Here is a 15,744-nt window from a genome sequence, read left to right as displayed (position 1 = left end):
GAGTGCGCAGAAAAGACTCGAACTGTGACTTCCAAATGATGTAGTTTGCTCAATGAGCTTTATTGTAACACAATTGGAGATGTGAAGAGAAGGAGAAGAATAGGGTTCCATGGTTCCGTCCATGGCTCTGATACCATGAAGAAATAAACAGAGAAACAGAGAGAAGAAAGAATGATTCTATGATTATTCCATTAATTGGTTTTGATACAATATCTTGTTCCTTTTCTACATAAAGATACAAGGGATACTAGAGTCTTAACCTAGGTTCTAGGTTCTTCCAATCATTGTTACGTGGCGTCACTATCATCACATGGTTCAAGGACGACAAATTGGTTCTTGGTTGGCAATGCCGTACAATTTGCAGATGACGTCTTCCTTCGTTCTTTGTTATGTTTTGCAGGTATCCGTTGAGTAGATGTGGGCTTAGGAAGAATGTTGGGCCTTGGTCCCAATAATCCTTTTTGCAAAGTTGTGTCGTTTTGAGGAATGTGACTCATTGTCCTTTCGATGTGAACCTACTAAGTACGTATATCATCAATTAAAAAAATCCGATTGGTTCACTCAGAGAGTAAGATCGGTTCTAGTTCCACTAAGCATATGTCGTCGTAGTGATTACCAAGAACACCTTGGAGAAGAAGACATTGTCGTGAGAAGCATGAAGAGTGCATGCTATGCAACTCTTAACGATTTTATATTCGTTTCTTGTTATACTGACTAGGTTTGCTATTATATATAGACTAATTAAAAACTCGTGAGTCGTGACCTATCGTCCAATGTAATTACAGACTTACCTTTTGCTATAATCAGAATTTTTGTTTGTTGCATAAAACGAGTCCACCAACTATGTAAATTCAGATGTTGGTCTTACATTTGACTTATTCTTCTTATTTTGAGCTATCAAAGGTAATAAGCCCAAATTAATCACATACGGGCCAATTTAAAAGCCTGTTTATCATAACGGGCCTTTTATCATGTCTCAATCCTTTCAAACCGCCTTTTTTTTTTTAGGTCAACACTTTTTATAACCGAAACTGAGAAGCTTTTTAGGGTTTCCTCTTCCGCATCGTCGTCTTCGTCTCCAGCTCCTCCTGTGGTATCTTCTCTAAATCGTAAGTTTTCAATTCGTTTAGACTCTTCAATTAGCCATTGATTTTGCAAATAATGATTCAATTTCACTACCTTGTGAAAAAAAAGTAGGAAGATAAAATGGGTAGATGTCCGACTAGAAAAGTGAAGAAGAGGAGATTATCTCACAAAACAGCTCGCCGTGACAAATTCGAAGTGAAAGGAGACGATTTGGTTTACACTGAGTTGCGTAGACCTGAGACGGAGATGAAGCCTTTAGAGCTTGACCAGGATTTGCCTGGAATGGGTCAATTCTACTGCTTACACTGCGAGTAAGAAAGACTATTAATCAATATAAATGTTTAACCTTTTTGCTAGCATAAATCTCTCTCTCTCTCTCTCTCTCTCTCTCTGGACTCTTTGGGGTTTATGAATCTTTTGAACTTTGAACTTGTCTATATGTTTCTGATTGTTCGTGTGAACATTTGTGTTTAAGAAGACTGACCCATTTGGCTCTTTTACCTTTTTATGTGTTTCAGTCGGTACTTCTCCAAGTCATCAGTTCGAGATGATCATTTCAAGACTAAGAAACACAAGAAGCGGTAAGCTGATTCTTCATTGACTTGTCTTGCATTTGTGTTTGGAACTTTGTATAGTTATGATGCTATGTTCAAGCTTACCTCTCTTATCTGACATAGCTGGATAACTAAACATTATATTGTTGCTCTACGCATGTCTGTGGCTCTGTTAAGGTGTTAGTTTATAGGTTTCGAAGATGTTTATTGCGCCTTAATGAGTATCATGACTCTGAAATTGTTTTGTCCATTTGGATTTTTGTATGATTGCAGTGTGAAGATGATGAAAGGACCAGCACCACACTCGCAACTCGATGCAGATTTAGCCGGTGGAATGGGAATGCCGGACAATGGTCCAAAGCTGATGTCTGTCTGAGTTTTTACAGTTTTGCTTATTAGTAAGACAGTTAATGGAACTTGGATTTTGTTGTACCGATTATATTCTCCTAAATTAATGATACAAGGTTTTGTCGGACCGTCTTTTACTATATATCGATTCTTGTTACTCGAATTGCTACAAAATATACTCATCTGTATATGTTCCATCTTCCCTGCGCATGATCAAAACTACCAAACCAGCCAAATCCTATGAGATCATCCACGCTTAAAATTCCGTAAAAGAAACAAACCAGAGGATGATGCTGTTATTCAGACACGAGAAGAGGCTCTCAGTGTAATCGGGAAGAGGCCCTCCAGAGTTTCGTTTCCAAGCCCATGACGGCAGTACAGAGCAAAACCGACCCAACAAAGTTTATGGGTACATAAACGGAACTAACTAGCATCAGTCAAAGCGTTTAGATATATAAAAAGGCTTGCGAAATTGTTGGATTCCTAGGGAAAATAGTGAAAAACGTCTAAACGACCACTCATCATGTCTCTCTGCATCCTCAAAATAACATGAATATTTTTTTGGCAGGTGAAACTTTTAGATTGTCACATATCAAATTTGTTATGTGGAAAAAATGTAAGCCTCACTTTGTCCTATAAATAATTTTGTTATGCATTAACAGTTTAGAACCACCACAAAGCGATTATTACATATTTTCTTAATGAGATTACTGAGTGCTTTTCATTAAATTATAATAGCGTCACTGATATACTGATAACATTAATTTAAAGTAAAAAACTTAACGTAGAAAAATGTTCACTCCCGGAAAATAAAATAGAAAGTGATGTAGTTATTTTACTCCTTTCTCCCTCAAAGATTAATGTTTAGAAACTTTTACACATTTTAAGAAAATAATGATTACTGAATTTAAATTTAAATATATATTTTTCTTTGACTAAAGAGATATTATTTAATTTTAAACTAATAAAAATTCAAAATTTTAAATATTTTCAATGATTACTTCTTAAAATTTACAAAACAGTGGGAAAAAAAATATCCCAAAACATCAATCTTGAGTGAGGGAGTATTTGTGAACAAGTTACATAGTGGATATATAGATACATAGTGGAGATATCGGTAGCAAGAGTAATTATTCTGGCCTTGTTTGAAATTCCCAATTAGTGAACGACATGTGCCTAGGTGCTTCTTCTCCTCCACTATAATTTCCAAGTTTGCTCATAATTAAACACAAACTTATTGCATTCACCAACTAAAACAAAGTAGTCGTCATCATCATCATGGTGTGTGTCCCATATGCATATATGCATGTATATGGTCGCACGCGTGTGCTGCACAAAGATAATGAAATCAAGAAGTGTTCATAAAAAAAAAAGTCATATAAACACAAAAGAAATGTTGCCTTGTCTTTCTTTTACTTTATTTTGTTGTTAGCTTTGGGTCTCATCATCTCATTCAATGTCCTTTTTGGACCCATCCTCTTTTTATCATTTTCTGTTTTTTTCTCATCTTCATAATTTTGTTCCCCACGTATGTTCGTGTGTCTAAACTCTAAAGCATCCTTTTTAACAGTATTGACATAAATCTGTAGTAACCATTTTTATATGCGTACTTACTAATCATGATCTACTAAAAAATCATGATTTATACACGTGATTTTAAAATAACGTTCTACAAGACCTACAACATTCAAACCCCCATCTAACCTATGCAAATGCAATAAAAAATCTTAAAATATTAGAATAAGAATCCATATATTTTTCTGTGTATATTGGGAAGCTTAGGTAATAGCCTCTAACGGCTACCTTGTACAGCTGCTCTTATATAATCTCATGAATACAATGATACTGATCATCGATTGAGATTATACCTAACCTAATATGGTATCAGAACCTTTGCTCTAATCTCTTAAAAAAAAAAAATCTCAGCCACCTCTCACCTCTCGCCTCTCGTACGTCTTTCTTCTTCTTCTCTTTGCTCTCCTTCTTTTCTTCTTTTCTTCTTTTCTTCTCTGTTTCTTTCTTCCTCTGCTCACATCCATCTATGGCTACCACTACACCAACAACAGCCAATACGGCTCCACCGGCTGCGAGTCTCACTCAGATCCGTGCCCACATCCCCATCATTCTTGACATGAACAAGATGAACTACGATTCATGGCGCATCCTCTTTGAAACTCACTGTCTCAGTTTCTCTCTCACCGGTCATCTCGACGGCTCCTCTCTTCCCACCGGACCGACAGACACAATCTGGAAACAACTCAACAACACAGTCAAGATGTGGATCTACGGTACTATTTCTGAATCTCTTTTGACTTCTGTTCTGAAAACAGAGTGTTCTGTTCGCGACGTCTGGCTCATGCTCGAGAACTTGTTTCGGGACAACAAAGAGGCTCGTGCAATCCAGTTGGAAAACGAACTCCGCAACTTCACGATCGGTGATCTGGCTGTCCACGACTATTGTCAAAAACTGAAGTCCATCTCGGATACGCTCGCCAATGTTAACTCTCCTATCACCGATCGCGCTTTAGTTATACATCTCCTCAACGGACTTAGTTCCAAATTTGATAACATCATCAATGTTATCAAGCATCGCTCACCACCCTGTTCATTTGGAGAGGCCCGATCCATGCTCATCAATGAAGAAGACCGACTCAAGACCAAACGCCAAACCCTTCCAAACAACGACGACAATGCTTCGTCCCCTCAAGTTCTTCTTGTTTCCTCTCAACAACAATATGAACCTCCTCGCTCTACACCCTCAAACCAGCAATTTCAATACAATCGTGGTGGAGGTCGTGGAAACAAAGGAAGTAGGGGCAGAGGTCGTGGAAACAAAGGTCGTGGCGGCAACCCTAACTACAATGGTGGCAACTGGGGCTCTGGAAATCAGTCTTGGTCCTGGCCCAATCAGTCTCAGTGGCCCACTCCTCCTCAATGGCCCATTTATCCAAAATGGCCTACTATACCAAATTTCCCCAGTCCACCACTGCCTCAACATCATTACGGTCAGCCTCCTCAACATCCTCGTTTCTACTCCGGTTCCAAACCACCACAAATGTCACCACAACCAACACAAGGGATCCTTGGTCATGCGCCTCCTCCAACGGGTTCTGCATATATCACAACCACTCATCCTACAACCGCTCCTCTAACAAACACATAATTTATTCCCACCACTCTCGCCAATGCTTTCAACACCATGACCTTCCCGGATCCTAACGACGCTAGCTGGTATATGGACACCGGAGCCACCGCTCATCTCACAGCTCAACCAGATACACTCTCCTCCTTATCTTCGTCTTCTAATCCCCTTCTTCCTTTCGTAACTGTTGGTAACGGCTCTGTAATCCCTGCTACGTCTTCTGGCCATACATTCATCCCATCTAATTCTCGTCCTCTCCTTCTCAAAAATGTTTTTGTTTGTCCAAAAATCCTTAAAAATCTCATTTCTGTTCGTCAATTTAACATTGACAATTCTTGTTTCGTTGAATTTGATCTTTTTGGTTTTCTTGTTAAGGATCTTCATACCTGAGTGCCTCTCATCTGATGTGATAGCCAAGGCCCTCTATACTCAGTCTCCTCACCCTCTCATGAAGTCTTTATCACCTCTGCTTCTGCTTCCACTTGGCACCGCCGCTTAGGCCATCCTGGCAATTCTGTTTTTCGCAATTTAATCTCTTCTGGTTTATTTGATTGTTCAAACAATGATATTTCTTCTTTATGTCATGCTTGCCAGCTTGGTAAACATATTCGAACCATTTTATTCTTCTACTACTACAGTTTCTTCTCCATTTGAAATAATTCATTTTGATATCTGGACTTCTCCTGTTACAAGTGTGAGTGGCATCAAATACTACGTTATTTTCTTAGATCAGTTTTCACATTTCATATGGATTTATCCTCTTCGTTACAAGAGTGAGGTCTTTGCCAAATTTTTACATTTTTTTAATTTTGTTAACACTCTATTTCAAACCCCCATTAAAGCATTTCAGTGTGATAATGGTGGAGAATTTAACAATCGCCAAATTTTGGATTTTTTTCTCCTCTCATGGTATTCAACCTCGGCTTTCTTGTCCTTATACCTCTCAACAAAACGGTAGTGCTGAACGCACTCTTCGCACAATTAACAACCTTGTTCATGTTCTTCTCTTTCAAGCTAAGATGCCCAACACCTATTGGGTTGAAGCCTTAAACATGGCTGCTCATCTTTTTAACATTCTTCCTTCGAGTGCTATAAACAATCAAATTCCATTCACTTGCCTTTTTAACAAACCTGCTAGCTATGATCACCTTCGCGTTTTTGGTTGTTTATGTTACCCCAATCTTCTTCCCACCACCGCCAATAAACTCCACCACGCTCCACTAAATGTGTTTTTATTGGTTACCCGTCTAACCATCGTGGGTATCGTTGCCTTGAATTTTCTTCTGGCCGCATAATTATTTCACGTCATGTACTTTTTGATGAATCCAATTTTCCTTTTTCTATTACTTCATCGAGTTCACCTCTTCCTACTCCATCTTCCCACTCCTTAACCCTTTCACCATACTCTCAATTTTCAATTTTCCCATACTCCACTACATCCTCTACTTCTACTCCTGTTATCACTGTCCCGTCTAATGCTATACCTGGAACAACAAGACCTACTTCTCTCTCTTTACCTATATTACCTCCTCCACCACCTCCTGCAATTCCACCATCTCCTCCTCTGTCACTCCCGGTGTCTCCGTCACCTCCAGTACCTTCGTCACCTCCGGTACCTCCGTTACCCCCGATACCTCCGTCACCACCAACGCCTCCTTCTCCTTTGGTGCCTCCGTCACCACCGGGTCCTCCACAACCTGCTCCTCCCCCACCAGCCCCTACTCGTGTCCACACAAGGAGTCAAAGTGGTATTACTAAACCTAAACGAATCCTCTCTCTTCATACAACTCATATTTCTCCTCTTCCCCGTTCTCATATTCAGGCGGCCCGTGATCCTAACTGGAATGGGGCAATGTCATCCGAATACACGGCTTAAAAATCTGCGGGCACATGGGATCTTGCTCCTCGTCCTATGAATACTAACATTGTGCGCTCTATGTGGTTGTTTAGTCATAAATTTAATGCAGATGGCACCTTATCTCGGTACAAAGCTCGATTAGTCGCAAATGGCAAATCGCAACAGGTGGGTGTTGATTGTGAGGAGACATTCAGCGCTGTCATTAAACCAACGACAATTCGCACTGTCCTTGATCTCGCTGTTGCCCGGGACTGGCCCCTCCACCAACTCGACGTTAAGAACGCGTTCCTCCATGGCGACCTTGAAGAAACTGTCTATATGCACCAACTGCCCCGCTTTGTTGATCCAAAAAAACCGAACCATGTGTGCCTGCTCAAGAAATCATTATACGGTCTCAAACAATCACCAAGGGCGTGGTTTCACCGCTTTTCTCAATATGCTACCAAAATTGGTTTCAAGAACAGCAAAAGTGATGCTTCTGTATTCGTCTATCGTCAAGGCAATGAACTTGCCTACCTTCTCTTATACGTCGATGACATCATCCTCACCGCTTCACTATTTCCCTGGCATGGTGGTTCGCAGGGACACTAAGGGACTGTTTCTCAGCCAACACAATTATGTTGCGGATATTCTTCATCGTGCAAATATGTCCAACTGTAAACGAGTCACGACTCCAGTTGACACTTCGGCCAAACTCCACGCTGCTGTCGGCCCTCCTGTCGCTGATCCATCACTATACCGAAGTCTTGCCGGAGCTCTCCAATATCTCACCTTCACGAGGCCGGATATCGCTTATGCTGTCCAACAAATCTGCCTCTATATGCATGACCCTCGTGAGCCTCACTTCACCGCCATGAAACGCATCCTCCGTTATCTCAAAGGAACCATCTCTGAAGGCTTACACATCACCCGCTCAAACACAACAACGCTCACTGCTTACACCGATGCGGATTGGGCTGGCTGCCCCAATACACGTCGGTCCACCTCCGGATTTGCCGTCTTTCTTGGTAACAACCTCATCTCCTAGTCCTCTAAACGCCAACCCACTGTATCCCGCTCTAGTGCTGAGGCCAAGTATCACGGTGTTGCCAATGTCGTTGCCGAAAAAATATGTATACGCAACCTACTCCTTGAACTTCATTGCCCTCTTAATACTGCCACACTTGTGTACTGTGATAATATAAGCGCAGTTTATCTCTCCACCAATCCGGTTCAACACCAACGCACCAAGCATATTGAGTTGGATATCTTGTTTGTCCGTGAATGGGTAGCCATGGGCTAGGTTCGTGTATTCCATGTTCCATCATCCCATCAATATGCAGACATCTTCACCAAAGGTCTCCCTACTTCTCTGTTCCGCGATTTCAAGTCGAGTCTTAACGTTTATCCTCATCACGTTTTGACTACGGGAGGGTATTAGAATAAGAATCCATATATTCTTCTGTGTATATTAGGAAGCTTAGTTAATAGCCTCTAACGGCTACCTTGTACAGCTGCTCCTATATAATCTCATGAATACAATGATACTGATCATCCATTGAAATTATACCTAACCTAATATAAAAGATTACAATTTCATCATATATCATAATATTATTTTCTTTTAGAACGGATCTCATGATTCGAAAGTTAGTCTTATTATCTTGAAATCTTGAACAAACCCAACCAATATATATATGGTAACGAGTGCACTCAATCACAATGAGATATATGACCTCAATGAAACAATCATCACCCTTCACTTCACTAGAAAGGCACATAGATTGATATGGCATAAATATAATGGATATTACAGAGGTGAAAAATTAGATTAATTATGGATAATACACAATAATAATACTATACCATCAAATCTGAAACGTCGTTCCAAAAATAAGTAACCCCAAAATCAAAACAAGAAACAAGAAAAAATGAGTTCGTAGAGTTTTTTTCTTTTCAGAACATCTTCTGGTATTTAGTTCTTCTTTATACTCTCTTCTTTCTTCTTCTTCTATATGACCAAAAGTAGTAAGTACTAAGCATCATCTTCCTTAACCCTAGAACTTGAACCTGACGTCATACCGATCACCTGAGTATGCGTAAATCTCTGCAACTGTATCATCCGCGCGTAGATTCCATCAGGATTGTTCTTGATGAGATGCGAATGCGATCCTTGTTCCGCCACTTTGCCATCATCTATTACCGCGATCACGTGGGCGTTTCTAATTGTAGATAGCCTGTGAGCCACGACAATGGACGTTCTACCAGAGCAAGCTTGGTCCAATGCTTCTTGAACTGATCTCTCAGACTCTGCATCAAGAGCGCTTGTGGCCTCGTCGAGCAGCATGATCTCTGCTTTCCTAACTAGGGCACGCGCTATCGCTATCCTCTGTTTCTGTCCTCCCGAGAGCTGAACGCCTCTCTCCCCAACATACGTCTTGTAACCTTCGGGCAGCGCGGATATGAATTTGTGAGCGCTGGCCAGAGTTGCAGCTTGTATGATCTCTGCTTCGGTCGCGCAGTCGTGTCCATATGCGATGTTTTCGTAAATGGTGGTTCCGAACAAGCATGGTTCTTGAGGGACTATGGCTATGTGTTTCCTTATGGCTTTCAAGTTGTACTTCCTTATGTCTTTACCATCAATCATGACACGGCCTGAAGATGGTTCGTAGAATCTCTGGATGAGAGAGATCACCGAGCTTTTCCCACACCCGCTTGGACCAACAAGTGCTAGAGTCTTGCCAGCTCTAGCACGAAGGCTAAGGTCACGGAAGATTTGGATGTCTGGTCTTGAAGGGTAAGAGAAATCAATGTGTTTGAGCTCGACTTCACCGCGTAACCGGTCTGGGACTGGGGTGGTATCAGGATCATCAGGTTCAATCTCGGTTTTGCGGTCAAGAAGTTCGAAAACAGAACGCATAGCTTGACCACCTTTTATGAAATCAGGAGCTAGTGTGAGTGTCTCTGCTGCACCATTGGCTGAGACCATCAGAACCATGAAGACTCTTATGGTTTTGGAGAAGTCAGAGATGCCATGTTTCACAAGCCATGATGCGTACCATAACCCGAGAGCGTATGATGCGTAAAGACAGAACTGAGCTATACCATAACCACTTCCAGCGATCTGTCCTTTCCAGAAGCAGCGTTTCAGTGGTGGTTCAAGGTTTGCAGTGTATAGACGAACAATCTTTGCCTCTGAATTGAAGGCCGCGACTGTCCTCACATTAGCTATGGCTTCACCAGCGAGCTGTGTTCCCTTGGCATGCGCCGCTTCCAGGTCTCCCGAGAATCCAGACATGAACATTTTCTATTGAAAAGACAAAACAGAGAATTAGATTTAAGAACAAACAATAAGAGTATGCATTTGCTTTGTAAAAACACAAACCTGTAAGACAGTTGCAGCAACAACAACAGGGAAGACTGCAACAAGGACAAGTGCTAGTCTCCACTGTAGAACAAACCCGGCAGTGCAAGCTACTAGCATCAGTGCTGTATTCTGCACAATTACTGAGATTCTATCTCCTATAGCGGATCTCACATTATTGGCATCAAGAGCTAACCGAGCTGCTATTCTTGCACTTTCGTTCTCCTCTTGATCAAACCAAGCCATCTCATTCTTGAGTACGGCAGTGAGCATCTTCTCACGGACTCTCTTGGTCAGATTCTCACCCACAATGTCCCAGAAAGAATGCTGGAGCGTGTTGAAGATAAGTGCTGCAGAAGAAAGACCGATCAAGAGATAACAGTACTTATCAATCTGTTTGATCATGTATTCATGGTCCGGGTTGTAGTAGATGCTTAGGACTGCGCTGAGGACGTATGCGAAGAAAGCACTGAGGGAGCCGCAAACGACAGAGCCTACAGAACCAAGCAAAGCGTATTTCCACTCCGGCGAGTTCATTTTAGCTAGTCGCCAGAACGAATTGGCTTGATCTTTAAAGGCCAGCTTGTCGTGTCGATAGTTTGGATAAGAAGAAGCTTCAATAGAGAGGCTGAAATCAGAAGTTGAGAAATCTGAGAGTCTCCTTGAATAAGGTGATCTTCCATAAGACGAATTCCGAGTCATTATTGGCGAGCTAACCGAGTTTCTAGCACTTGAAGGTCTGCAACATAAATATATATTTACATTAGTCACGTAAGAAAAGCACCTAAGTGTGACACAAAATGAATCAGAATATATACCTTGCACTACTCTTTCTAGCATTACTCATGGCAGTTTCATGAGCTGCCTCTTGCATTCTAATTAACTTAGCGTAGATTCCGTTTTCTCCCTTGGAGAAAAGCTCATCGTGCGTTCCAATCTCAGAGACACTTCCTTGCTGAAGCACAGCAACAAGGTCAGCTTTGCGTATGGTGGAAAGGCGATGAGCAATGATGAGAGTAGTCCTTCCAATCATGAAACGATCCAATGCTTCTTGCACAAGCTTCTCTGATTCAGAATCTAATGCACTCGTCGCCTCATCTAAAAGAAGTATCGCAGGGTTCTTCAACATTGCTCTTGCTATTGCTATTCTTTGCTTCTGCCCACCTGATAGCTGCAACCCTCTCTCCCCTACCTGACATTTTTCACATTTACCAACAAGAATGTAAATAAACTGAAATAAGTGATTAAAATCCATTGGAATAGTGGTTGCTGATTTTGAAGTTAAAGTGGGAAGAAAAAAACAAGCACATGAACACTCAAAAATATTCAACATCAAGACACATGACTAAAACTACTTGTCTGGGTCTCACATGCGTTGTTGACTTGACCAAACCCATGTTACTCTGTTATAAATGCTTTTCTAATGACCATACCTTCTTCTTCTCTCTTTTGACTCTTTCAAAAAAACCTTAAACTAATGAAATTAAAGATTCAAATAAACCAATTCATTTGAATGAGTAATGAAAAAAACACCAGACCTGTGTGTCAAAGCCATCTGGTAGTTTAATGATAAAAGAATGAGCGTTTGCGACTCGAGCAGCCTCCTCTATCTCAACTTGATCTGCGTCAGGACGGCCTAAGAGTATGTTTTCTTTGATAGAAGTGGCAAACAATGCAGGTTCTTGGCTCACAAGCCCTATCTGTTGCCTTAACCATCTCAGTTTCAGCGTCTTCAGGTCCTGACCATCTAGTAAAACTTGTCCTGCAGAGACACAATAAAACTTTGTTAAACTAACAATGCTGAAACAAAACAGCTTGAAAAAAATGTATCAGAATGTTAAATTTGTTAACCTGAGTTCGGGTCGTAAAACCGCTCTATAAGCGAAACGACTGTGCTTTTCCCTGAACCACTGCTCCCAACCAAAGCTATGGTCTTCCCAGCGGGAACAGAGAGGCAGAAATTGTTAAGAATCTTAACATCTGGCCTTGACGGATACGAAAAGTCCACATTTTTCAGCTCAACAAGACCCGTGACAGAATCTAACTCCACACCAGACTCACTGTTGCGCTCTATTGTAGGTTTGTGATCAATGATTCTAAAGATCTTCGCAGCAGCAACCTTAGCTTTCGCAAATGAAGCCATACTCGGTGCTGATTGTCCCAATGCCCTTTTAAACCAACAATCAAAACCTCATCTCCATCAACAAACCAATTTCAAAAATCACATGATAAGAAGAAGAGTGATGAACAGAGAAGAGTTGAGTAGCTTACAATCCACCAATCATGACTGCGAACATTGTAGCAATGGCGAGACCACCGTTGGTCAAATGGTGACGAACGAGATAACCACCGTACCAAAGCAAGAGAGCGTAGCAACAGAAGACAACGAAGTAAGTAGAACCAAGTCCCATTCCTTTAGCTAAACCTGTTTTGTAACCAAGTTTTTGAGCTATCTTTAAAGCTGATGAATAAGCTTGTGAAGCTCTTGACTCTCCAACGAAAGCCATCACTACCCTGATTTGCACCACTGTCTGCCATTTTTTTAAACAAATCGAATCAGACCCAAAAACACCCAGATGATTGATGATTACTAGATTTGACAAAAATAGAAACTTTAATTTTTTTTTTTGTTTTCAAGGGATTTGTGCTGCACTCTACCTGTTCGACGATATTACCAGCTTGTGAAAGAGACTCTTGACTCTTATTAGACAGCTTTGAGAGAGTAGTTGTGTGAATTCCTCCGATCACAGCTATCAACGGAACCACCGCGAGAGTCACTAACGCTAGTTGCCACACCGCCGTGAAACCAACGATGAATCCAGATACAAAAGTCGCCATGTAATGAATGAAATTACCCAACTGAGATTTCATCATTGAAAAACAAAACAGATCAGATGAGTGAAGAAGAAACAAAAAGAACAAAGAACAAAAAGAAATGTAAAAAGTTTCTTACTTTCTCACTAATGGCGTCTTGAACCATAACAGCGTCGGTGTTAATAGCGAAGACAACATCTGAAGTTCGAACCTCAGTATCAAAGAACTGAATGTCTTGATTTAAAGCTGCTTCTAAATACTTAATCCTCATCTTCGTTGTTTGTCTCTCTCCACTCCACATCCAACACGAAATCTCTGTTCACAACAACACTAAACTTAAAAAATCGAATCGGATCAAGAAAACAGTATATAAAGCTTAGATCTCTTTCTTCTAACCTGCCCATGAAGAAGCCCAGATTGCAGCACCAACCACTAAAAAGTAAAGTGCATACTGCAAAAAAAGTTTCAGTTTAGTGTTGTTTTTTCAGAGATTTGAACAAAAAGATTTGAACTTTAAGAGTACCTTGAGAACTTCTTGCATCATCTTGTCGACGTCATTAGCATTAGAACCAAAGGAATTAACAAGATCGGCGAAGAAACGAAGGAACAGAGGTAAAGAGCAGCCATGGACGAAAGCACCAACAGAGCCAATTCCCATCAGTACATAATCTAATCCGTCGGCGAATCTGAAAAGCTCTCTGAAAGCAACTCCTGGAATCTCTGCTTTCTTAGGCTCTTCAACCACTTGTGTCGGCGGAGGAAGGGGAGGAAGAGGAGGAGGACCACCGTCATTGTCCATTTCCGGCGAGTTTCTCCGGAGCTCTGTTTCTGGGTTTATAGAGTCGTTGTTGTTGTTGTTGTTGTTATCAGGGAGAAGCTCAATGCCTTGCATTTCGGACCAGCGCCATAGTTCAAGTGGCTCTTTAATTTCTTCTTCTTCTGCTTCTTCTTGTTTTGTCTGATCAGATTCTTGGGACATTTGTGTATCTGTTTTTTAACTTTGCTTTATAGAGAACCTCAAAAACAAAAACCACAACAGCCCTGAAGAAAAATAAAAAAAAAAATAAAAAAAATATATGTATTTTCTTATAAATTGTATATAAAAAACAAATAGCTTCTTCTTCACAGTACTTATAATTTTATAATCTCATCTTTGAGTTTTCTTCCGCTCTCTAATATGCCTTCTCCCATACTCTTTTTAAGTCTTGACTAATCCCACTTCCGTTTTTAAAATTAAAAACATACCTTATTTCCTTATTTATTAATTGTTTTTACCGTTTAATTTTTTGTAACATATTGAGAATCTGACTGGTCAGTGAACTTGTGTATTTTTAGTGAGTTAATGTAGTGTATTTATTTTCTGTTCTATGCCAATTTTGTAAAGAGAATTAAATTAGATTACCGAAAATTTTGGATTTTTTTTCTTTCTTTTCGTGTAGTGATTTTCACAGCCCACGCTTGATGTTTTTATTTCCTTTTACATATTTTGTTTCCATGTTCTTGGATTCGTTTGCGTTTTAGTGCGTTATTTTTTATATTTTGTCTCCAAAAAGTTAATATTGATTTTAGTATTATTTTTTTTCTTCGGTTTCTTTGTTGCGTAGAAAACAAAGAAAGTGACAGATGATGGAAGAGAGAGAGATTGATGGAATCCGACATACAACACTGTTTAAAATGGAGGTAAGTTTTTTGACTTACAACAGTTTCTTCTATTCATTGGTCTCAAATCTTTTAAAAACTATCAACAATCAAAAAAATATAGAAATTTTTACAGTAAGATACTATAGGTAAGATACAATGACAACAAAAAAAAACTAAGTGGAGTACTATTTAAAAATATAATAACTTTTTTTTTTAATTATTGACCGAATTTGGTAGGTACAATTATTATCGATTATGATTGTTCTTTCGATCATGGAAATGTGTACAGTACTAGTGATGAATCTTTAGCACCAACAATAGAAAATTACTGGGTTAATAAAAACATGGTTATTACGGAAAAGAAAAACATGTTTATTTGTTAAAAATAGTAGCATATAAAAATGTGACTATTGTTTTTTTGTTAAAATAAATGTGAATAATGTTACGGAGAATCCTTAAAAAATTAAAAAATATTATAAATATGTTTACAAATAAAATAGAAATGCTAACCAACGATATGTTCAATGTTACAGCTACAATTGCAACTAATCATATAAAATGTTCTATAAAAAGTTTTTTTTTTCCAGTAGATCTAATCTCCTTTGCTACTTCTTCAAATCGGTCCTTTCTTATCTTTGGGGTAATTTTAAGCAATTTTTGGTGGTTGAGTTTCGTTTGACATTGAATAATGATAATGTACACACAGACCAATTGTATATTCCAATGAGTCCAAGTGAAAAAGGGTTGGGAGTGTATTAGAAAACATATATATGTTCAGTTGTTCACACGTCTTTTTTTTTTTTTTTTTTTCACACATCTTCCATTTGTCAAGTCTCCCATTCCTATAATTACGGTCTCAGCTTTAATTGTTTCCTCTATTTTTCTAATTCGTTCTAATTGCTTTAATCATCATCATTAACAAAATAAAGAGATAAGATAATGGGGGTCACATTAACAG

The 15,744-nt window shown here is 39.7% G+C and overlaps 3 protein-coding genes across 5 annotated transcripts; 2 read left to right on the top strand and 1 right to left on the bottom strand.

The window, feature by feature from the left end:
- The first annotated feature begins 1,002 nt into the window (after positions 1–1,002).
- Positions 1,003–2,130, top strand: LOC104699277 (uncharacterized). Of its 2 annotated transcripts, none has more exons than XM_087454514.1 (4): positions 1,003–1,109; positions 1,198–1,397; positions 1,605–1,667; positions 1,914–2,130. In XM_087454514.1, the coding sequence occupies exons 2-4, from the start codon at positions 1,207–1,209 to the stop codon at positions 2,014–2,016; spliced, it is 357 nt and encodes a 118-aa protein (XP_087310640.1). In that variant the 5' UTR covers positions 1,003–1,109; positions 1,198–1,206; the 3' UTR covers positions 2,017–2,130. The 2 variants fall into 2 exon arrangements, with proteins under 2 accessions (XP_087310640.1, XP_019102018.1); XM_019246473.2 differs by having other exon boundaries at positions 1,004–1,109; positions 1,195–1,397.
- A 1,543-nt stretch (positions 2,131–3,673) lies between these two features.
- Positions 3,674–8,571, top strand: LOC104792475 (uncharacterized). Its single transcript, XM_010518624.3, has 2 exons — positions 3,674–5,320; positions 5,506–8,571. Exon 1 carries the CDS (start codon positions 4,030–4,032, stop codon positions 5,149–5,151), a length of 1,122 nt encoding a protein of 373 aa, XP_010516926.1. The 5' UTR covers positions 3,674–4,029; the 3' UTR covers positions 5,152–5,320; positions 5,506–8,571.
- Positions 8,572–8,730: 159 nt separating this feature from the next.
- On the bottom strand, positions 8,731–14,494 carry LOC104792474 (ABC transporter B family member 1). 2 transcript variants are annotated; one of them, XM_087454513.1, is made up of 11 exons: positions 14,277–14,491; positions 13,669–14,186; positions 13,542–13,596; positions 13,285–13,460; positions 12,990–13,190; positions 12,603–12,862; positions 12,183–12,499; positions 11,870–12,093; positions 11,150–11,523; positions 10,353–11,070; positions 8,731–10,274 (listed from the first exon to the last, which is right to left on the bottom strand). In XM_087454513.1, the coding sequence occupies exons 2-11, from the start codon at positions 14,122–14,124 to the stop codon at positions 9,003–9,005; spliced, it is 4,053 nt and encodes a 1,350-aa protein (XP_087310639.1). In that variant the 5' UTR covers positions 14,125–14,186; positions 14,277–14,491; the 3' UTR covers positions 8,731–9,002. The 2 variants fall into 2 exon arrangements, with proteins under 2 accessions (XP_087310639.1, XP_010516925.1); XM_010518623.3 differs by having other exon boundaries at positions 13,669–14,494.
- Positions 14,495–15,744: the final 1,250 nt, after the last annotated feature.

The sequence above is a fragment of the Camelina sativa genome, chromosome 6 (assembly GCF_030686135.1).
Source record: "Camelina sativa cultivar CO46 ecotype springtype chromosome 6, ASM3068613v1".
Classification (NCBI taxonomy): Eukaryota; Viridiplantae; Streptophyta; class Magnoliopsida; order Brassicales; family Brassicaceae; genus Camelina; species Camelina sativa.
Note: the sequence above shows the minus strand (reverse complement) of the source record. Positions and strands in the feature narration are given on the sequence as shown.